This window comes from Equus quagga, chromosome 1 (genome assembly GCF_021613505.1).
Source record: "Equus quagga isolate Etosha38 chromosome 1, UCLA_HA_Equagga_1.0, whole genome shotgun sequence".
Taxonomy (NCBI): Eukaryota; Metazoa; Chordata; class Mammalia; order Perissodactyla; family Equidae; genus Equus; species Equus quagga.
This window is the reverse complement of record NC_060267.1, coordinates 142,300,673-142,323,238: the sequence shown is the minus strand read 5'-3', so window position 1 is coordinate 142,323,238 and position 22,566 is coordinate 142,300,673. Positions and strand designations below refer to the sequence as shown.

General features: G+C 48.2%; 1 protein-coding gene and 1 long non-coding RNA gene across 9 annotated transcripts in view; one reads left to right on the top strand and one right to left on the bottom strand.

Moving 5' to 3' along the window:
* The window catches only part of ACKR2 (atypical chemokine receptor 2), a 44,310-nt gene extending 23,677 nt beyond the window's left edge, over positions 1–20,633 (top strand). For 2 of the 8 annotated variants that reach the window (XM_046654238.1, XM_046654186.1), the window contains exon 3: positions 18,238–20,633. In XM_046654238.1, coding sequence (XP_046510194.1) covers positions 18,261–19,415 — 1,155 coding nt within the window. In that variant the 5' untranslated portion in view covers positions 18,238–18,260 and the 3' untranslated portion in view covers positions 19,416–20,633. Of the gene's footprint in view, positions 1–9,045; positions 9,141–9,631; positions 9,836–13,241; positions 13,542–15,819; positions 15,950–18,237 lie in introns of those variants that run through there. The other 6 variants (XM_046654212.1, XM_046654205.1, XM_046654193.1 and 3 more) reach the window with 6 other exon arrangements.
* Positions 13,183–15,624, bottom strand: LOC124235809 (uncharacterized). Its single transcript, XR_006887573.1, has 3 exons — positions 15,031–15,624; positions 14,298–14,432; positions 13,183–13,294 (listed from the first exon to the last, which is right to left on the bottom strand). It is a non-coding gene; the product is annotated as an uncharacterized LOC124235809 (long non-coding RNA).
* Positions 20,634–22,566: the final 1,933 nt, after the last annotated feature.

The window sequence follows — 22,566 nt, the reverse complement described above, 5'->3', positions numbered from 1 at the left end:
AGCCTATTTATATGCCCAGAGCCCTCTATGTCTGAGGGATTGAGTTCTGTAGGAGGGAGTGCTGGGATCAGGCCAAATAGGCCTCTGAGGCTTTTCATAGTCACTTTCCTGATCTCATCCAAATGTTCCTTTCTCTAGATTTGCGGCCCACACCCAGGGCTTCTGCTTCCAAACATTCCATCACATTTCCAGTTACAGCATTTTTTAATCTCTCATAGTTTCCTCGTTTTGTGGCCACACTTCCCACTGTGATATGTAACATCTGGCTGAGTACGTACTCATCCTGAAGTAGCTTCTGTGTTGTTCCACCCCACCTCTCCTGGGACTCACTGTCCTGTCCTGTTGAGCCAGAGGAGGCAGAGTAGTCCTGTGTAGATCTCAGGGGTTCACCGCCCTGGATTTGGTTCGGCAGTTTCCTCCCATTGACTCTCGCCAGGGATGGCTGAGTGATGATTCGAGGGGACAGTCCTTGTAGATAACTGTCTTAGCAGACCCTGAGACAAGGACTTGAGTATAAATTTTAGTTTTAGCTATATGAAATTGCCTTTTTTATAAGTCAAATAAGGTCAACTATTGGCAATGTCTTGTGGTTCAAGCAGTAGTTTATTTGGGAGATGAAGGTGACACAGACAGGAGAGTGGGGCAGTAAGGCAGAGGAGGGGGACCTCCAGTAAAGTTATCGAGTGTGTTATCAAACCAGTCACCCCGGTGGGTAGCTGGAGCTTAATCCCATTGGAGGAACTCAGGGAGACAGTATAGAACCAGCCTCAGAGCTACTCCACCCAAGGGGCAAGGGAGGTGGGGTATGTATACACCTACTCAGATCAGTCATTGTTTGAGGGCTCTTAAGGGGGCAGAGAGCATCGTTTCCCTGGGACTTCCGGCGTGCTGCACTAGTTGGCAGAGGCAAACAGGCTTTCTTAGCCCGTGCAAGTCTTCAGACAAAACAGTGTGTGTATTGCCACTTGGAAGTCGGCCAGTGTGTACTGAGTAGGGGAGGGTGAGTATATAGGAGGGCCACCAACAGCGCCTGCTGCCAAAGCTATGACCATAGATTCTGAAAGTGCCGTTAGCATGTAGCTGGCCGTAAACAAGTATACAAGAAAATATGACCCTATTTTTCTAGAACTACTTATTTTCTATTTTGAGACCCTAATCCACAGGATATTGGAAAATACATCTCAGTCACTGTGAGAATTACCCCTTTTCCAGAATTGCATCAGTTCCAAGAGATTTGGTCAGTGCCAAGGCCCAGACAACTATTGTGCCACCTGGTTCTTGGTAGCATCTGTCCATGTAGACCTCAACTTAAATGTCGTTTCCTGCCTCCCTTGGTCACCAGCTCCATACATCCACACTCAGTATGGTCCCCCCGCACCTTCAGGCTCAGCAGTTCATTGAATATCTCATTTTGTTGCTTCTAGGGCTAGGCATGGGATGGGGCTGTCTGTGGCCTTACCTACCTTGGACTTACTGTGTGCCATGTCCCTCTACCCCTAGGCCTAAAGACCACAGGACTCTGGCCAGGAGGCTGAGCACAGGGTCTCTCTAACGTCTAGATTAACCTGCTTCCCTCAGGCCTCTTATCTCCTCAGCCTAGGAATAATTTTTTAGTTTAATATAAGATAGAGAGAGAACCTTAATTTCCTCAAACTCCTGTATTCAAAGGACAAGGAAAAATTTTCGGACCTTTTCTGAGATCTGGCTGTTTGAGTGGAGGGAAGGTCAATACAGGGAAACATCAAATAACATTTCAAAAATGCCCCACCCCTCCCTACCCCTCCCACAGATGCTTCATTTACTACTTTTTGCCCTTTGTGTTCATTTTAGCTTGTGTATAGAGGAGGGAAAGTTGCCATTTTAAACAGGCAGGGGTCCTTGATTTGGGGGTTCATAATATAATTCAGGGAATCCTGGATTTGGATAGCAAGAAAATTTACATATTTATTTTCAGTAACTTCTAATGAAATTAACATCTCCTTCAATTATGAGTGTAGGCAGCAAAACATAGTAATATTAGGAAGATCTTGCCACAGGTATCCTAAAATATCATTTATACTCATTACTGTCATGGTAGTTATAAGATCCGTCACTAGATCTTTTTAAATGTACTAATAATGAAATGCATATATTCTATATTGTAAGTGTGTCTTTAAAATATTTGAGATGTTTAACTTTTTATTTTAGAGTACAATTATCTTAGGATAATTGTAGACATTCATTTGCAAGAAATAATACAGAGAGATCCTATATACCTTTGTTCCCTCAACGGTGACATCTTGTAAAACTATAGTACACTATCGCAAAAGGAAATTGACATTGATACAATCCATGGACCTTATTCACATTTCATCAGTTTCATGTGCACTCATTTGTGTGCATGTGAGTGTATTTAGTTCTATGCAATTTTATCACATATGTAGATTTTTGTGACCACCAGAACAGTTCCATCACCACAAGGACCCCTCCTGCTATTCTTTTATGGCCAGATACTTGCTTCCCTCTCCTTTCCCTAAGCCCTGGCATCCACTAATCTGTTCTTCATCTTTATCATTTTGTCATTTCAACAATTTTGTGTAATGGAATCTATACCCTTTTGAGGTTTACATTCTTTCAAAAGTATGTAAGCTTTTCAGATTGGCTTGTTTTCATTCTGTATAATTGCCTTGAGACCTATCCAAATTGTACAGATAACAGTTTGTTCTTTTTTGTTTTTGCTTTTGTTTTTAAAGGTTTTATTTTTCCTTTTTCTCCCAAAGCCCCCCAGTACAAAGTTGTGTATTTTTAGTTGTGGGTCCTTCTAGTTGTAGCACGTGGGACGCCGCCTCAGCGTGGCTTAATGAGCGGTGCCATGTCCACGCCCAGGATTTGAACTGGCAAAACCCTGGGCCGCCGAAGCAGAGTGCGTGAGGTTAACCACTCAGCCACGGGTCCAGCCCCCCCTCCTTTTTGTTTTTGAGTAGTGTTCCATGGTAGGCATGCACTCAACTTGTTTAACCATTTTCCTGCTGAAAATGGATTCGTTTGGATTGATTCCAGTCTGAGATGTAATTGGTTTTTAACATATTTTATGTTTTTGAAAGCATTATTCTGAGAGGGAGTCCAAGGCTTTGCCAGACTGTTCATTGGCACAAAAATGTGGTTCTATGGGGGAGGAGTATGTATCTCCACATTATTCCCTTCCATCCATAGGGACTGAGTGGGAATGGGGACAGGGAAGGGAGGCATTTCAGAGCCTCTGCCAGGTCTTCTGTGAGGTAGCATGAGACCTGAGGCAGATGGTCTCTGTCATCTCAGCGACATCACTGAGCTGATCTTCACTGTAATGAGGGGAGTGCGTCTGTGGGGAAGGAAGTCAGAGGATGAGGAGGGGCCTGGGAAGAAAGAGAGGGGCCCAGGCACATGGTAACTTGAAACCCATTGGTTGCCCCAAACCTAAGGAAAATCTGCCTGCTCATAAATGAGTCACGTGCGTGATTTTTAGGAAACAAAGTAGAGTAACAGGGCTGAGTCCCACACCTGCATCTGCAGGGGCAGGGAACAGCTGTGGAAGGTGAGCTGTGAGTGGGATGAAGAATTCAAGGAAGCAAAGACTCAGAGCTAGAAGTCTGGAAGTGACTGTGACAACATAATCTGCTGGGAATTTTAGTAGGCGTACTTCTCTGCTAGAGGCAAGCCCGTTTCGTTCTATTTCAAAAGACAGTGTGACCTCAGCTGACACTTAATCTCACCTCTTGAGAATTTTCTTATTTTAGTTGGAGACGTCGGGGCTCACATTGTGATGACCACTTAGCATCCCATCCCTCAAGAACAGCCCCCTAACTGGCAAGTTTCAGGTGGAGTTTGTGCTATCTCCTGCTTGTTATGCCCAACTCTATGTGGTACTGTGTGGCCTGAGAGGAGTCTGGTGGCCAGGTGCCAAGGAATTCAGGTAGCTAAGAAGCCATTTAGGGGGAAGAGCCTAGAGCAAGTTCAGGGGTGCACATAATCTGCCGGGGGAGACCGTAAGTTGTCAAAAGTAAGCCAGCCGCCACTGTACAACTGCTAAAGAATGAATGGGTCTGGGCATTGAGCTCAAAGGCTGCTCACCTCACAAGAAGGGCAACAGCCAGACAGTACATGCCTCCTGATGGATGAACAGCACCACCTGGGAAGTATCAAGCCAGATCAAACCTCCAACTTCCAATTTACGGGAAATACAGAGGGCAGAGAAGCGTGTTAAGTAACACCAGGAGGATGCAACCAGCACAGTCCAGACTGTGGGAAACTTTATATACCAGATCAACAACCAGTTTCTTCCATAAATAAGTTGTGAGGAAAAGCAAAAAGGTGGAGGGGAGAGGGAACCTATAGATTTAAAAAGACTTAAAATATATATCAACCCCTTACAGTGTGTGGACCTTATTTGGATCCTGATTTGAATAGACAAACTGTAAAGGGAAAAATTTATAAGGCCAGTGACTGGATAGTTGATAATATTAAGGAATTAGTGTTAACTTTTTTAGGTGTGACAATGGTCAAAGTCCTTATCTTTTAAAGGCACATACATATTTACGGATTTCATTATAACGATGGCTGGTATTTGCTTCAAAATAATACAGGAAAGGGTAAATGGATAGGAGTGTAAGTGAAAAAGATTGGCCACTAGTTGATGATTATTGAAGTTGGATGATGGATGCATGAATTCATTATACTATTCTGGCACTTTTTTGGGATATATGTTTGAAAATTTCCATAATAAACAACCTAATAAAACTATAAACTTATCTGGTGAGGAGGGGAAAACACCTGGACTTGAAAGAGAGGTGCAGTCAACCAACAGGGTGGGTGTCAAGGGTGGGAGTAGGGGAGTCAGGCCACCTGGGCCTGGGACAGGCACTTGGGGAGGGCCTCCTGAATGGACAGATGGGGTGAAAAGGTGAAGATGTGGTTGGGCAAGGCCTCCAGTTCTCAATTGTTGCTTAGCAGTCACCTTCTTCAGTTTCCAGAGACCTGAAAGTGTTTAAAAGAAAATAATTCCAGAGGAATAAAATTGGCTACAGAAAGCTCAGCCTGTCCCATGCCTCCTGCCCACTTCCTGTGAGCTGTGAACACCACTTTCTAAGCCCTACGTGATGTTGTTGGAAGCCCTACACTTATTTTCCTGGAACCCAAGGATACACCCAGCTGCTGCTATTTGCCATCCCTGACCTTGGGCTGGCTGGGCATCCTGGTTTCCAGGCATGTGCTTCCAGAATCACAGACAGCAGTCCTTGGGGGCAAAGTTCCAAAGCCAACAATGGGGTGTCACAGCAGATGGAGTATGGGTATCATTGAGTCCAGCCCTCTGCAACCGCTCTACAGATAGGGAAACTGAGTCCCAGAGAAGCCCCCAGGGAGTGGAATCTTTGTGTACAAAAAGCACCGGGACCAAAGTCTTAGGTAAGAGTACTCTTAGGTAATAGTACGTAATTTGGGGAAGGCTTTCTACATAGAAGCATGTGGTCACCCAATAAACTTTCATTGAGTGTCTACTGCATGTCAAGCACTGGCTGGGCTATGCTGTGAAGGATCATCAGATGAGTAAGAAATAATTTCTGTCCCGGAATAGCTAGCTAGATCTGAGTTGGAGGGGCTGGGGAGGAGGAAGAAGCAAGCAAACAGAATATTCACATACATTGTGGGCAAGAGAGTACTAGGGTGGCTCCTATCAACTGTGTGCTTCTGGGCAAATGAGCTTTCCAGGTTGCCTTGGCAACTCTGTCTACAAAGTAGGTGTAATCACCTCAGCTTGGCCAAACCCACAGAGAAGACATCTGGAGAACCGCTATGTTAACTCTAACATGTAATATGTGGCTGAAGATATTTTGATAAATGAATAAATGTGTTGATTTCAAAAAAAAATACATTTGTACCAAGGCAAGAGACTGGTAAATGGTGAAAAAGTTACACATTCCCTCTCCTGCTTAGCTGAGATCAGCCCGCTCCCAAGGCCCTGAGCACAGGACACAGGGCAGATGTACAAAAGGAGGGACAACACATGTCTGTGGTGGCTGGAGGGTGCCAGCTGGTGGGGGTGGTGCAGAAAGAGGAAATGGAAGAGGTGAGATGAGCAACGTTTCCTTCCTGTTGTGCCATCAATGGATCATGATAGGAAGAAGTTGGTCTGGGATTCCGGCACAACATCTAATCAAAGTGAGTAAACATGGGTGCTAACAGAATTATGTTGGAGGGCAAGTTTGTGGTTTAGGAATTCCAACACTGAGACCTAGAGATGCACCAATTGACCCTCTCATAGGCTCATCCCAGAATGGGGTGAACTTTGCTCAAGAAAGACAAAGAAATGAAGAGAAAGAGAATGAGAGAGGATAAGGCAGGGCCAAACCAGGGCTCCTTCATCAAAAACCCAGTTTCGTCAAGTACTGGCTGGGCTACATCAGCAAATCAACTGGCCAGCTCTCAAGCTCCTGCTCTGTGTAGTAGTGCCAGATCTTCTGTGTACAGATGAACAAGGCCTCTGACCGTGAGGAATTTGCAGTCTGATAGGGAGACAGATTTGCCTCTGAGCAATAATTCTCCTGCAGACTCGGGAAGCTTAGGGCAGGGTATCAGGGAGGTTTGGAGAGGTTTGGGGAGGCTTCTCATGGGAGACAGGCCTGGAGCTAGGTTATGAAGGTCAGGAAGGATCAGGGTGCAGGCAAGAGGGTCCCAGAGTCACACCCAGTGCTTGGCTGAAGACAGAAGCAGGTGTTTTGAAAATGTGGTGTCCTTTTTCACTGTGATAGTAGATGTGTCCCAAGTGTTAAAAATGTGTGTTAGGAGTCATGTCAGAATAGTAAAGATTTTAAGGTCTCTGCTCTGAAGTTGAAGTGGCATTGTATCCTGGGGGAGAGGCCCTGTGCATCTTGGCTGCCTGGCTACAGAGGCTGGGTCCACTCCCCTCGCAGGGCAAACAATCCTTGTGCATCTTAAAGAGAGCAAAGAAGATGAGTTCACAGCCTTCTCCCTCCAGCTTACTTGGACATGGTGAAGGCCCCCTTCTCCTTGACTAGTTTCTCTTGCTGCAATGCACTGCTGTCTCTGCTTTTGCTGCCCTTGGGGCTGGTGGATAACAGCTGGTAACTCTCCCTTGGGTGGCACTTCCTCTGCATGAAAGAAGCTGGGCAAGTGATGCCTGACTATCTGCCACTGGGGCTTCCAGCAACTACCCCTGCAGCAGGGCAGAGAAGGGGGAGTCAAGAAGGAAAAACTCAGGGCGTGAGGTTGGCTGGTATTGCCCAATCCTGGGTCAGGATTGGGGTGGAGCTGTGGAGCCAGGATGACTGACTGGAGAGCAGTGGAATCACCTGGGCCTTCCTGGAACTCCCTGCCCCTGGAGCCATGACTGGCTTTGCGTGACTGGAACCCTGGACTGTTCCAGGAAAAGGCCAAGCTCTTACTGGGAAGATGCCTCAGTGAAGTTAGGCACGGAGACCTGGCCGCCCATGCAAGGGCTCTGAGTTCACCCCGCAACCTGCCCTGCACCCCAGGCAGCAGGTGTTTGGTGTGCTGTGACTGGAAAGTCAGCGCAACAGGAAACAAATGGATTGAGATATTTCAAAAGAGGATAACTTGAACAGCAAAATAAATAATGATAATAATGGAATAAAATTAATACCCATGAGTCCAGACTGATATAAATAAATAAATAAATAAAGAGAAGGGCTAACTCAGTAAAATTCCAATTAATTTAGAAAGAATGATGGAAATAGAAAATCACCATTTGGCAAACACCACAGTAATAACTATTGACAAAAAAATCAATGGATGCTAAAACTGATGGGCAAAAGTGTGATAAGAAACAGGATATTTGTATAGTTTCAAAGTACCTCCCCATAAGATGCTTATTAATTACAAAGGAATAAATAGTAATTTCACAGTGGAAAAACCTGGCAGATACCACCTTACCAAGAGATCAAAGTTAATATGGCCAGTAATAAGACATATTGAAGTCATGTACCTTTGGTATGATGCCCTGAGAAGGGCACAGCATCACTTCTGTGGTGTTCCTGCCCGAAGTGCCTAACCTCAATCTAATCATGAAGAGGCATCAAACTGAAATTTAGGGACTTTCTACAGTTCTCTTCAAAACTGTCGAGGTCATGAAAGACAAAGCAAGACTGAGGAACTGTCCCAGAACACTGAGGCTCAGGAGACACAACAACCAAATGCAGTGTGGGATTCTGCTTTAGATCCTGGACCAGAGGAACAGCACCAGTGGGACAATTAATTGGTGACACTTGAATACGGTCTGTAGATAATAGTATTGTGTCAATGTTAATTTCCTGGTTTAGATCGTTGTATTGTGGTTCTATAAGATGTTAACATTAGAGGAAGCTGGCTGACAGGTATACAGAAATTCTGTGCACTCGTTTTGCAAGTCTAAAAATTATTTTAAAATAAAACAGTTTAAAAGAGGGGGCGGGATGAGGAAGGAGCCCAGGTTCTAGAACTTAGCTGTTCCCTAGGAACCAGGACTCTGCGGCTTTTGTGGGCAGCTCCCTGGGCCTTATTCTCCCTATTGGTAGCTGGCATTTGTCCTGGACAGACTTGGAAACCCCCACAATTGGAAGGTCCCCTTATCCCCTCCCCCATCACAGTCTTGGCATCCACTCTGGGTGGCCTGTGGACCCCAGGGAAAGGCAAATGTCAAGTCCATGTCCACCTTTCTGGGAACATTGAGTTCTCATCTCGCCTCTCTGAGGGAGGTACCACCCCCACCTCCAATACAGATCTGAAAACTAAGGCTCAGAGAGAGGAAGCCACCGTCTCTAGGTCATACAGCGGGTACACACAGAGCCAGATTCAAGCCCAGCTCTGTGTGACCTTATGCTAGTGCCTGTGACCACCTGGCATTATTCCATTACTGCTTAATTCAAGTAGAGGCAGCAGGCATTCACCAAGCACTTGCTGTGTGCCAGGCTGGCTGAGACATTGATCCTGGACCACAGGTGCTGTCCTGGCAGAGAGGAACCCTCATACTGCTAAGCACATGGCAGGCAGTGCATCACACACACATATTCGTTCATTCAGTCTCTGTTCTTGCCTGGTCCTGGCTCAGGCTGGTGGGTCGGATATGCCCCTTGCCCTGGGAGCTCCAGACCCAGTAGGGGAGCAGACAAGTAAGTAAGCAGACAAGGCAGCTAGCTGTACAACGATACATGCTGTGATGGGGGTGGCAGGGGCAGAAGAGGGGGTGAAGAGGGAAGATGGTTTGGAAAGTCTGGGAGATGAGAATATTGCCTGACCATGGGTGATGCAGACACTGCACTACTTGGAGGGATTATAGTCAGAGAAGTAGAGTTGGGGGAGGATGCAAGTGGGATCCTGCTGGGGGGGTGTCCAGGATCAATGAAGCTGGAGTTTGGGAAGGCTGCCTTGGTAGGAGACAGGGGAAACAAAGGCCTGGAGGTCTGGACTGGGGCTGTTAGTGTGCCCGGCCCAGCTTCTGGGGAATCGTTCCAGAGAGGTGTGGTTGGGACACATGATTTCCAAAGTCATTAGGTTGTGGTTGGAGGGGATGCTCCTTCATGGGTGTGGACGGGGGTGGGGGGGTGAGGGGTCATTTGAGCTTGACTCATTTTCAGTGAAGGAAACAGATTGTGGATGTGCAGCCAAGGTGGGGCTGGGGCAGACGCAAAGGGGTGCTTCGTTCCAGCCTTAAAGCAGGATGTGTGCAGCCTGCTCTCCGGAGAGGGGAAGAGCTTATGAAGAAGAATCACGCCCTCTGCACTTCCCTGAGGAAGAAGGACCCAGGCGCTGCTGCTCTCCTCCTGGGTGCAGAGTGGATACCTCCAGGCAACTGGGTCTGGCTCTGGTAGGTTATGGCCATTCTTAGAGTGGGGTGGGCCCTGCCCAGGGGCCACAGGGAAAGTCTGAATCCAGTGGGCTGAATAGTGGGCCAGGTGTGGGAGAGGGAGGTGCTAAGAGGGCCAGTCTGGAGCTTTCTCTCTAAGGCAGCTGTTGGAGCAATTGCCCCAGCAGCTAGGGAGTGAGCTGTCTGCTGGCTCCTTCCCCACTTGACCCAGGCTCTGAGAATCTGCCTCATGGATTCTGGAAATCCCTGAGAGTGGGTATCAGGCATGGCTGGGTGGTCTCAGTTTCTCCAGGTGTACTATGACAGGGACAGGTGAGATGTCTTTAAGGGCCTCTCTCCCAGGGTTGAGGTTCCCCAGTTCTGTGGTCTTCTTTTGCAAACATCCACACTCTCTCCTTGTGTCCCCCCAAACTCTCTTGTTACCCCTCCAAGTTCTCAGCCCCCTCCTTCTGCTTCAAACAGTCCCAGTATTCCCTCTCATCCATCCCAGCCTGAGCCAAGTGTCATTTTAGGGCCTGGAAGGGAACCAATAGTTATGTGCCAGGTACTCATTTAATTATAAAAACTGCACGAAGGAGGCATTTTATAGGTGAGAACAACTAAGGCTCAGAGAGGTTAAGTAATTTTTCCAGAGTTACTCAGCTTTTAAGAAGTGGACCAATCTATTCTGTCTATTCTTCCATGCTACACAATGCTGAATGTACCACCCTCCCCAGGGGTAGTGGGGGTGGTAGTTGTGTTTCATTTTGAACCCAGCATAATGCTGAAATACGAATGCAAGGAGTTCTAGGGGTGAAATTTCAGGCAACAGTGAGAGAGGCAAAGAAGAAAAAAGCAAAAATGACTCAGGAAAGATGGGCAAATCATACCTTCATCTATGGCAGCAACTTCTTGAAGAGTCGGGCTCTAAAATTGCTTAGTCTTTATTAACTGAAAAGAAGCTTTGGGAGGAGGGATTGCTGTGTGATTTTATCAATGTCATGAACATCCCCAATTCCCGATAAGAGCCAGGAAACATTGAGTGATGTGGGGTCCCAGGGAGCATGGGGAGCGGGTGGACCTCACGTATCCCAGGGAGCAGGAGGCAGCATGTCTGTCAGGAGACTCCGAGGGGACCCTGCCTGCTGGGACTGGACGAGGCCACTCTCCTCCAGCCAGGCTTGTGATTCCACAAATCCAGGGGGGGGTTAGTGCAGCAGACGGCGCTCTGGGCATGAAAACAGACAAGATACACCAGAAGGCTCCCAAGGATTATTTGAGGGAGGGGTGTTGGGTTATGGGGAATTTTTTAGCCTCTTTTCTATTTTTTCTTGTATTTCCACGTTTTACATTGAGCCTATATTACTTGTGTAATCAGGAAAAATACATATTAAAAAAACGAGAGGGAGAGAGTGTGTGTGTGATGGCCCAGGACTCAGTGATCAGGGTTTTGGGTCAGCTCTGCTTGGCTTGTGGTGTGGCCCTGGGCTTCCTGTGTAACCAGGGAGGTGACAACTGCTGCTACTTCACCAGGGAGCCAGGAGGACTTGCAAGGACCAGCATGTAAAAGAGTGTCTGAAATTTGGAGCCCCATGTAAATGTCGGAGCTGGCTACTGTTGTTTTCATTGTGTTTTATATGTCACAATGAATCCAAATGCGATGCTCCCCACGGTGGACCAAGCAGAGGGCAGCTGTCCCTCCTGTGAGTCTGAGGGAAGGGCTCACAGCGGCAGAGCTCCCAGTGTGTGATCCTGGCTCTGGCTCTGGAGCTGACTGCAGGGACTTGATTTCTGATCCTGCAGGACACTTGCTATGTGTTCTTGGGCACATTATTCTCCCTCTCGCAGCCTCAGTTCCTCATTTGTAAAATAGAAATAACAATAGTGCTTGTCTCATAAGGTTGTTGTGAACCATAAGTACATTAGTACATTTGAAACTTGACATAAGGGGACCACAACTGGCTTGTTATTTCCTTTGAGAGGCAATGTAACAGTTGTTTAGGAGAATGGCCTCTTGGGTTTCAGTTCCTGGCTCTACCACTCGCTCTGTGACCTTGGCCCAGTTCCCTAACCTCTCTGTGCCTCAGTGTCCTCAGTGTAAAATGGGGCTAATAGTATCGAACTTCTATAAGGTAAATGTGAAGATTAAATAAGTTAAAATATGTAAAGCTCCTTGCCCCAGCACCCAGCACATCATCAGGGAGGGCTCCATGGTCTTAGCTGTTATAATGATTGCACTAGATTCAATCCGCACAAAATCCTTTGCTGTAAGTATTACTTATTTTGTGGATGAGAAAACAGACTCGTGGAAGTCAAGGGCTCTAGGGTGAAAGCCCTGACTTTGTCTTGGAGCTGACAGGGCCTGAAAGTTTAAGCCCAAGGACATCCCAAACTGAGCAGTGAAGCCGAGACCTGGCTCTGCCCCCTGAGTTGGTCATTCATGAGTTCTCTCCCTGCGTGCCATGGTCGTGGCACTAGACTTCTTTCCTCATGTCTTCCTTGTGTGGCTCTCAGTTCCTTTTCCTGTTTCCATTCATGCACCACCAGCCCCCCACCCCCGTCAGCCTTCCATTCAGGCTTCCTGAGTGATGGTAGCCTGTCTGCACTTCTCCATCTCTAGTCCCCATCCTTCACAGGTATCTTTTAATAAGCTGGCCCAGACTCTGGGCCTGGGTTCAAATCCCAGATCTGCTACTTACCAGCTGTGTGGCCTTCAGCAAGTTTCCTAGTCTCTCTGTGACTCAGTTTCCTCATATGTAAAATAGAGATAATAATAGTACCTGCCTCAGAGTGTTATTGCAAGGATGAAATGAATTAATGCATGTAAAATTCTGAGAACAGAGCTTGGCCCACAGTAACTGCTATGTAAGTGGTGGGTATTATTATTTTTGTAGTTATTATACACAGTAGAGTTTAATACCTGGTGTTTTTCCAAACCCAGGAGGAAGAAAATAGAGAGATCCCAACACTGTTACAGTTCCCCTAAAGGCAAGTTTTCTGCCACATTTGCCCCAACACCAGAGCACTTTCTGCAGCTGGACACTGTGGTCAGAGTGTGAGTTACTTCACAATTCCTTTGTCAACTTTTCCAGCCACAGCTGGGTCAGGAATGCGGGATGGGAATGCCAGTTATAGGCAGAGGGAGGCCACTCCCAAGCAGAGCCAGGGTGGACTCCAGGCTTTGGGACTCCATCTCCACCCCAGTCCTCCCACAGCAGTCAGGGGAGCCTCCTGAGGGAGGGAGCTGGGGGTGGCCACAGGGCACATTCCATGACACTGGTCCAGGGAGCCTCTGCCAGCTGGAGGCAGCACTGGACCATTGCTCAAGTGGGAACAGTGGGGACTCCGGGCCGGTCATGCTTGATGGTCACAGGCTCCCAAGGCCGCGGGGGCAGAGCTGGCAACGGCTGAGGAAACAACCCACAGAAGGAGGGGTCTTGGTTCAGCTGTGTCCAGGGCATAGTGGGGGAGGCAGATAACCTGTCAAGGGAGAAATGAAGCAAGAGAAGGGAGGGAGAGAAGTGACTGTGCTGATTAATTCCACGATCATTTGTTGAATGCCTCTCAGATGCCAGCCCTGTGCTGGTGAGTTCCAACCCCTGGGAATCCCCAGTCTAGCACAGGAGGCAAGTGATTCTCAAAAGTGACTACTTTCAGGAAGTGGCTACTAAGGCCGAGAAGAGACCTTCTGTGAGTGACTGAGGGGCTGGGGCACAGGTTGCACCAGGTCAGTGGGCTGGGCAGGCTTCTGGGAGGGGAGGATTTAGGTTGCATTTTAAAGGATATGATTTCCAGATTGTAAGGAAGCCAGTAACATTATTGTTCATTAGAAGTGATCTCAAATGTTATTCTTGGTCTTATATTCTGAAAGCTGGTGTGGCCTCTTAGGGTCACATTTGATCTTGTTTATTTGTTCACTGGTCTCAGCTGTGCTGTGGGCAGCACACTCAGCATGGGAGGGAGCCTGCATGTGACCCTGCCCTCAAAGGCTCTTGGCTGGGGAGGAGGGCAGCTGTGGGATTGACGTGGAAGATGGAAGAGGGAAGGTGGTGGGAGATAGCGAGACAGGCAGGGTTTGGTCAAGGTCCACAGGATCCTGATCAGGTATGCTGGCAAAGGTTTAACAACCAGCACTCAGTGATGGGGCGGAGAGGGGAGGAACATGCAGGAGAGAAGGGGAGCTCCAATTGGTAGAATTTACCTTGGTGTAAATATTCCCACCATGACCAATTTCCAGCTACCAAATTAACATCACTGAATGCAGAATTAGTTAATTCATGACCATTTGTTGAATGCCTCCCAGATGTTGCATAACTGGCTCTCACAAGCCTGTAGGAGCCAGCTACAGCACATTGTTCACTTTGAATCCTCTCTGCTATTTGTTGCTGAGACCAGAAGTCCTACTATCAGAGGCTCATCCTTCAAATTCAAGTTTGGTCCATGTTGAAAGGGGGATCTGGGGGAAAAAGGTCACCAGTTCTACCTTTTGTTGTTAGGGCCATCCAATCCTGGGTCCATCATTTGCTGATGTGAAGCCATGGGCAACTGGGCTTCAACTCTCCAAGCCTCAGTTTCCTCATCTGGAAAACGGGGATCATAATCGTACTGCTTCCCAGAACTGTGGTGAGGATTAAATGAGAAAATTACATGTGAGCTCACAGAAGGAGCTCAACTAACATGACTGCCTCCCTGACTAGATGGACGTAGCAATATCCTCTCTCTGATGCCTCAATGGCGACTTCTCTGAGAGGCCTTGGGAGGTGAGCCCTGGATCCTCAGGAGGAGACATTACTCACTAGCCAGAGGTTCTTGCTAAGTCAAGCTGGAGCCAGCCCAGGTCAGCAGCCTCAGGAAGGCACCAAGAGGATGATGTTATTTCCCCAGAGATAAGCTGTGGTTTGCCTCTGTGCCCTTGGCTGCATCGTAGGGGAAGCTCAGCTGACCATGGCCTTGCTGTCCCTCCTCCTCAGAGCCTCCCTCTGTGACCTCTGTATATTTCTCTGGGTTCCCCAGAGGTTCCACTGCAGAGCTTCATCTGGGTTGCCTTACTACCTGCTAATCTGTACTAGGAAGTAAATAACTGATACTCCCATTCATTCCTCTCAAGGTGTTGCTGGATAGGCCAAATGAATTCACGCAATAAGGAAAAGTAGTGAAGACAGAAAAGGAAAAACAGACTAGGCTAGAGGGACAGTTAGGGATGGGGTAACAGAGACCTGAAGGGCAGTCAGGAACACGAGGTGATGACTCAGTGCAGCCACTGACTACTCACTGCACGCTTTGCACGAGTTGTTCCTCTTCTTTGGGTCTCAGTTTCCGTACCTGCAAGAAGGAGGTGGACACAATGCACTCTCACTCCCTCAGTCTGAGGTTCTGAGGGCAAAAGGGTCACAGGAAGTGTATTACCTATTGCCACGGTATCCAATTACCACAAATTCGGTGGCTTAAAACAACATAAATTTATTATCTTAAAGTTCTAGAGGTCAGAAATCTAAAATGAGTCAGCAGGGCTGCATTCCTTCTGGAGGCCCAGGGGAGAGAATCTGTTCCTTGCCTCTTTTAGCTTCTAGAGGCTGGCTGCATTCATTGTCTTGTAGCTGCATCACTCTGATCTCTGTATCCATTGCCACCGTCTTCTTCTCTGATTTGGACACTCCTGCGTTCCTCTTCAGGACCCTTGTGATTACATTGGGCCCACCTAAATAATCCCCATCTCAAGATCTTTAACTTAATCACATCTGCAAAGTCTCTTTTGATATATAAGGCAACATATTCACAGGTTTCAGGGACTAGGATGTGGATACCTTTGGGGAGCTATTATTCTGCCAACCATAGGGAGGCTGCGTTTTGCAAGGAGGCTCAATAAAGTTTTTGGGGCATTGACAGTGGAATCTACAGAGGCTAGACCAGCTGATGAAGGCAATATCCTGGGCAACCAAGACAAGACTTCCTGAGCCCAAATTACACCTTCCTCTAGTGGCCCCTTTGGTAACTGCTGGATGGGGCAGAAGAAAGGTGGAAGATGAGATGGGACAGGGGACAAGACACTGCTCCTGGACTCTGAAGCCCCAGGATTCAGATGCAGCTCATCCAGTGACTTCCTATATGATTGTGGAAAAGTTGCTTTGCTCCTGGGTTAGTGGCGCTGACATTTCCTTCCTGGTTTGCCTTACAAGACTACCAAGGTGGATATGAAGGTGCCTGGCCAATTGTCATGTGCACATGGGGTGCTGATTGCTGTTGTCCTTGGTATTATTGGTAAAAGTGATGGGAGGGGCTGGTGGCCCCAGAAGTCAAGAGGACCTGGAAAGATTCCCAGAGTAAAGGTCAGGAGGCCAGAGGCCCCAAGAGGGAAGGGAATAGAGTGTTTCAGGTGGAGGGGGCCTTACAAAGGTGGCCTGGTCCAACCATGAAACATGTTGACCCTGACCTCTGGCTTTGATCAAAGCAATCATCAGACTTGGTTGTTTGTTAAAGCAAAAGTCAGGGACTTTGAGAACCCAGGTCAGGATCAAGGTCTGTTTAATTAGTGGCAACTCCTGATTAATAATCCCTAATCAGGCCCAAGTGCAGAAGAGCATGCCCTCCTTCCAACCCCAGCAGCTCATAGACTCCCAACACCAGACATGTACTGGGGGTGTCCTTACTGCTACCCAGGAAAGGGAGGAGCTCAGGGACAGGAGACTCCAGATGCACAGGAAGGAAATAGAGGACCAAGACAGGAAGGCACAGGGTCAAGTTCCTGAGGCCAGTCAAGATAAAGGCAGTCAGATAAAGCTGCCCAGGCTGAGCTCCTGGGGGGGAACAGGGCATGCGTATGATTTTCTCCAACATCTGGCCCAGATGCCATGTGACAGGAGCCCAAGGGTAGGGCAGAAGCTCAAGGAGTAGGAGGACTCCAGGGCTCCCCTGGGAGGAGTTCTGCCTCAGTAGCTTTGGATATTTCCATCAGCTGTGAGGTCACAGTGTCACGGATACTAGAAGCGTCAGCTAAAGGCCTCAGTCAACATTTCTTTCAAAATTCTACCTGGAAAAAGATAGAACTTTTACCAGGAAGGACTGGAGAAAATGTTTGCAATATATATGCAAAAAGCTAAAATCCTTACTATTTAAATCCTCTTATAAAATGAGAATCCCACCCCTTAAAACAATAAATCATTTACAGAGGAAATATAAACTGGCATTGAACATATTAAAAAGTTCAATCTCACTTGAATCAAAAAATAAAAAGTAAAATGCAGAGCTACAAGGTGGAGGTGATTTTTATTTCTCAGTTTGTGGCCCGTTGTCCTCACCAGCCTACAGGCCCCACTCTGGTGGCTGTGCATGCTTGCCTGCTTGAGCCACGTGTTCTTTTTTATCTCCTTCCTCTCTTCTCCCCAAACCCTCTTCCCCACTGGGGAACAATCTTATGTCTCTCTCCTTCTGGAACACAGAACAGGATTGAGCATAATCCTTGGTTCATGACAGACTCTATCACTGGTTCATGTGAGGCTCTCTTTTAAAAATTATTTTTAATAATACAGTTAAAACCTGGGAAACCACTGCCCCAGAGGGAACTTGACCATAGACAGTGACCTGCCCCCATCCCATGCCGCTGGCTTCTCCTGCCCAGGCAGCTGCTGTCTTGAATCCTGTGCCTGTCATTCTCTTGCTTTCCCTTTCATCTCTTTGAACTCCTTCAGAGTATATATATTTCATTTTTCTTAATTTTATTAAAAGAGTGCCACTTGTATATATGTATTTTTATGGGACTTGGAGATAGTGGACATATTCAAAAGGCAGTAAGGAGGTAAAGACTCACAGGGTATGGTGAAGGGGGTGAGGAGGGCATCTGGGTGTCTCCCACGTTTCAGCCTTATGTGACTGAGCCGTTAATCATTCCATTCAATTAGATGGAACAGGAAAGGAGAAGATAGTAGGAAGATGATGGACTCAGTTTTGGGCAAAGCAATAACGTAAGCTAACATTTATCAAGTGCCTACTCAGTTCTGGGCACTCTTCGTAGAGCTTGAAGTGCTCCATGTGAATTATCACATTTGAGCCTCATAAGAACCCCACGAAGTTGGCGCTGTTATTATTATTATTTTAAAGATGGGGAAACTGTGGGATGGAAAGATTTACTAGATTCTGAGTCTATCAACATGATGGATCACACCTTTCTGCTGCAAACCTAGAAATACTGGATAAAATATTCTTAAAATAGTAAATATTTATAAATGAAAATATTGACATAAAACTAAATATTTATAAATGAAATACTGTAAAAATAACAGAAGCAAGGGAAATCTTCAGGTGATAGAAGTAAAGAAAGCTTAAAGCCAGTCTCTTGGACATCCTAGAGCAGTAGCAAAAGTGGGTTTGGAGAGAGTAGGGATGCCTGGTTTCATCTTATTTCTCTCACGCTACTCTCTGGTCTGCAGAGCTCCAGGACTGTCCTCCCAATATGGCTGCCACCGCCTCCCCTCTGCCACTCACCACTGAAGTCACTAGTTCTGAGAACAGCAGCTCCTTCTATGACTACGAGTACTACCTGGAGGATGTGGCCTTCATGCTCTGCAGGAAAGATGAGGTGGTGTCCTTTGGCAAAGTCTTCCTGCCAGTCTTCTACAGCCTGATCTTTGTGCTGGGCCTGGGCGGGAACCTGCTTCTTCTAGTGATCTTGCTCTGGTATGTGCCTCGCAGGCGGATGACTGAGGTCTATCTGCTAAATCTAGCCATCTCCAACCTCTTATTTGTGGTGACACTGCCCTTCTGGGGCATCTCCGTGGCCTGGCATTGGGTCTTTGGGAGTTTCTTGTGCAAGATGGTGAGCACCCTTTATACCATTAACTTCTACAGTGGCATCTTCTTCATTAGCTGCATGAGCCTGGGCAAGTACCTGGAGATCGTCCATGCTCAACCTCACCTCAGGCTGAGGACCCGGGCCAGGAGCCTACTCCTTGCTGCCATAGTATGGGCTGTGGCCTTGGCCATCTCCATCCCTGACATGGTCTTTGTGCAGACACATGAATACCCCACGGGTGTGTGGAGCTGCCATGCTGATTTTGGAGGGCATGGGACCATTTGGAAGCTCTTCCTCCGCTTCCAGCAGAACCTCCTGGGATTTCTCCTTCCCCTCCTTGCCATGATCTTCTTCTACTCCCGCATTGGCTCTGTCCTGATCAGGCTGAGGCCCCCAGGCCAGGGCCGGGCTCTGAGGATAGCCATAGCCCTGGTGGTGGCCTTCTTTGTGCTATGGTTCCCATACAACCTCACCTTGTTTCTGCACTCACTGCTGGACCTGAAAGTCTTTGGGGACTGCGAGGTCAGCCAACACCTGGACTATGCACTGCAGGTGACAGAGAGCATCGCCTTCCTTCACTGCTGCTTTACCCCCATCCTCTATGCCTTCTCCAGCCGTCGCTTCCGCCAGTACCTGAAGGCTTTCCTGGCCGCAGTGCTCAGACGGCAACAGACACCTCGCCCTGCCCAGGCCCCACCGTCCAGCTGTTCTGAGAGTACCAGGCTCACTCCCCAAGGAGAAATGACCAGCATGAATGACCTTGGGGAAAGGCAAGCTGAAGACTCCCCCAACACGGGGGACATGGGGAAAAATTAAGCCTGGGTGGCCATACCACAGTCTGGTGACAGCACATGGGACCCAGCTCAGTTGGGCATCCACCAAAAGTCCTCTCTCCGAGGGCCTGAGTGACCATGTTGCTAAACCCAGTGGTCAGTTCTCAGTTCTCAGACATCAGCAGCATTTTCTCACCCCCACCTTCTTCCTCCACTTTCTTCATTACCTTCCAGGACACCATATTATCTTGTCTGAATTGCTGCAATAGTTTCCCAAGTGATCTTTGCACTTCCTATCGTCATGCTCCCCTATCATCTAATCTGCACCCAGCAGCCAGAGTGATCATGACATCCTCAGGCATCACGCCCATGTCTTTCAGAGTAGCCGAAGGCCCGCCACCTACCAGTCTGCCCCCTTCCCTGTAGCTCAGTGGGGAAATACTGTTGCTATATTGTTTAATATTGCAGCCTTGATGGTGGCTGTAGGTCTGGCAGTCAGGAGGGGCTGGAGGTACTCCGCCTAGGAGCGTGGGAGCCTGCAGGTAGGAGGCAGAGTGAACATGTGTTTCTGGGGGTTCAGGAGGATACGCCTCCCTCTGCCTCCCATATCCCCTCTCAGGAGCCTTCAGGGCTCCCTGGGACCTGTACAGTCAAGTCCAAAATCTTTGTCCAACTTCAAGGCTGGAGCTTTCACAAGTAGAATCCCGTACACCATTCTACCCTTCTCCTCCTCCATTCCCGTTTTCATTTCCTGGACGCCAGGCACCCCTTGATGTTTCCCACACATTCCCACCTCTGTGCTTTTATGCTTGCCGACTCCCTCATGTCACAGGGATCATTTTCCAACCAGGTATCCCTTCACCCTTGTCTTGTAACTGAATCCCACTTGCTCTGGGAAACCACTTCTGAGTCACTTTTCCCTGTGCTTAGGCTGGAGGTCAGGTAGAGCATGGGACTTGGGCAGCATGGGACCGGTTCCCTGGCACAGTGATTCATTTGGGGTGGGGACATGACTCAGGCAGAGCTTGTGAAATGTAATGTCACTAGAACTTACTAGAACAGAGGCATGAAACTGAAGCCAAGAGGATGTGAGGTCTGGAGCTGCTCCTCCATCAACTCGAATTCAGGTGACGTGATAGCACAGTGAGTGAGCAGACACTGGGGGCGGTGTTTGAGCCCCAGAATCTAAGGCACAGCTGAAGCTCATGCCAATCCTGGACTTGGCAGTTATACAAATCAATAAAGTCCTTTCCAATTTGGGGTGGCAGTGTTTCGTTACTTGCAATCTAAGGATTCCTGACTTATATGCCCTGCCTGGGTGCTTTTCTCTTCACGTCTCCAGTGGTTGGCATCCTCCCTGCCCGCTGGCACATCCACTGAGAAGCCTTTCTTCAGGGAGCCCCTGGTCCACAGTGACTTCTCTCTTTCCTGAGCTTCTAAAGCATTCGTTGCTTTCCTCCTCCTTCCAGAACCACCTGGCACAATCTGCCCGGATCTTGCCATGTCTGTCCTGCAAAACCCAGCACAGATCCTGGCAGACAGTAGTGCTCAGAAGGAAACTTTTAGGTAGATGGAATGGAGGACCGGAGAACACGTGGCTGGGCGAATGTAAGCTCCAGGAGAGCAGGGACGTTGCTGTGTGTAAAATCTGCATCCCTCGTGCTTAAGTAAGAGCTCAGACTGTAGTAGGTACTCACTAAGTATTTTTTTGAATGAACAAATGGATGGATAGAGAATTGAGCAGGTGCTCAGTATTCTGCCTGCTCCTTCTTGTCTTCCCCTGAGCTTCAATGGATGGTCCAGTCACAGCACGTGTGTCATGAGCCAGGCTGTCCGTGGATGTTGCCTGAGTTGACCTTGCTGATTTTTCTCTCTGTCTCTGCCACCCCCACCATCTCTTTCAGTTCTAGTGCCTTTAGTTCTCTCTCCATAAGGTCCCAGACTCCCCACTATATGGAAGGACTCTGAGCTCCCTTGGTCCCCTGGGAAATGAAGCTCTGGATCTGAAGATGGTGATTTGTTTGAGGATGTCGGGCACAGGGTTCTATTTTAGGGCTCCTGAAATCTTGCCCCACAAGGGACCTCAGTCTTCCCACATGGCAACCAGACTGGTGAGGTACAGCCTGAGCTGTGTCAACAGGGTCTAGGTCCCTGACTTGGTCCCAGGCCAGAGTCCCTGACTTTGTGCCCATGAAGCTCAGATGGGATGGGGCAAGGTATGCCAGGCAAGGGACACCTAACAGGGCTTCTCACCAGCACTGGCAGATTTGTGTGTGTGTGTGTGTGAAGTCTGTGTGCGTATATCTGTGTTGCTGTGTGGGCTGTGTGTAGTAAGTGACTGTGTGTGTGAATCTGACATGAATGTGTCACTGAGTCCACGTCGCTCTGGGTATGTGCCCACGGGTTTTTTATATGTTCCTATGAGTCTTTCTCTAGCTATGTAAGTGGAGGTGTGTGGTATCTGCAAACAACAGGTATATAAGAAGTGCCATGAAGCCTGTGCCCAAAGGGGAGGAGAAGGGCTGGCCACAGGCCACCCACTGGTTCCTCTCACTGTCTTGGTTGCCAGGTAGTGCAGCTGACCATAATGTGGGCTCTGACTGCAGCACTGTTTGCGAGAAGGCATGCTGGCACTGCTCAAGGAGTCAGTTGGAGATGGGCTTTCACAGCCCGGGACAGGACAGAGCCCTCTCCATCCCCACCTTATTTTCCAGCCTGGACCTTGGTCCCTCCTACTGCTCTCTGTCTGCCCAAAGGCCTGCCTAGCTCCCTGCCTGCACTGCCCAAGCCTCCCCCAGGGGTCTCAGGAAAGTCCCCAGGATTCTCTTGGCCTTCAGGCTCTGAGGCAGGGTGGCCTCTTACCCCACTGACCAGGGAGAAAGGCAGGCATGGCTCTGCCTGGGACCAGGGCTGCCCACCCTCCACCCTGTGAAGTGTGGTGTGAGCGTTCACAACAGTTACTGCCTATGAAAACAACATCTCTTTTCTTTCCCTCGTGCCTGCAGTTCCACCATTGGCATGCCATGCTTGATCTTGCTTTTCTATAAGATATCCTCAGAGAGAAAACACAGAGTGGGCTTTTCTCTGAGGGAGAAAAAATTTGGTACAGAAATGAGGAATTGCGTCAGGACAGACAGTGCCTAGCTGTATCCTTGGGGGTCTCTGTCTTCCTCCTGCCTTGAGGCCTCTGCCAG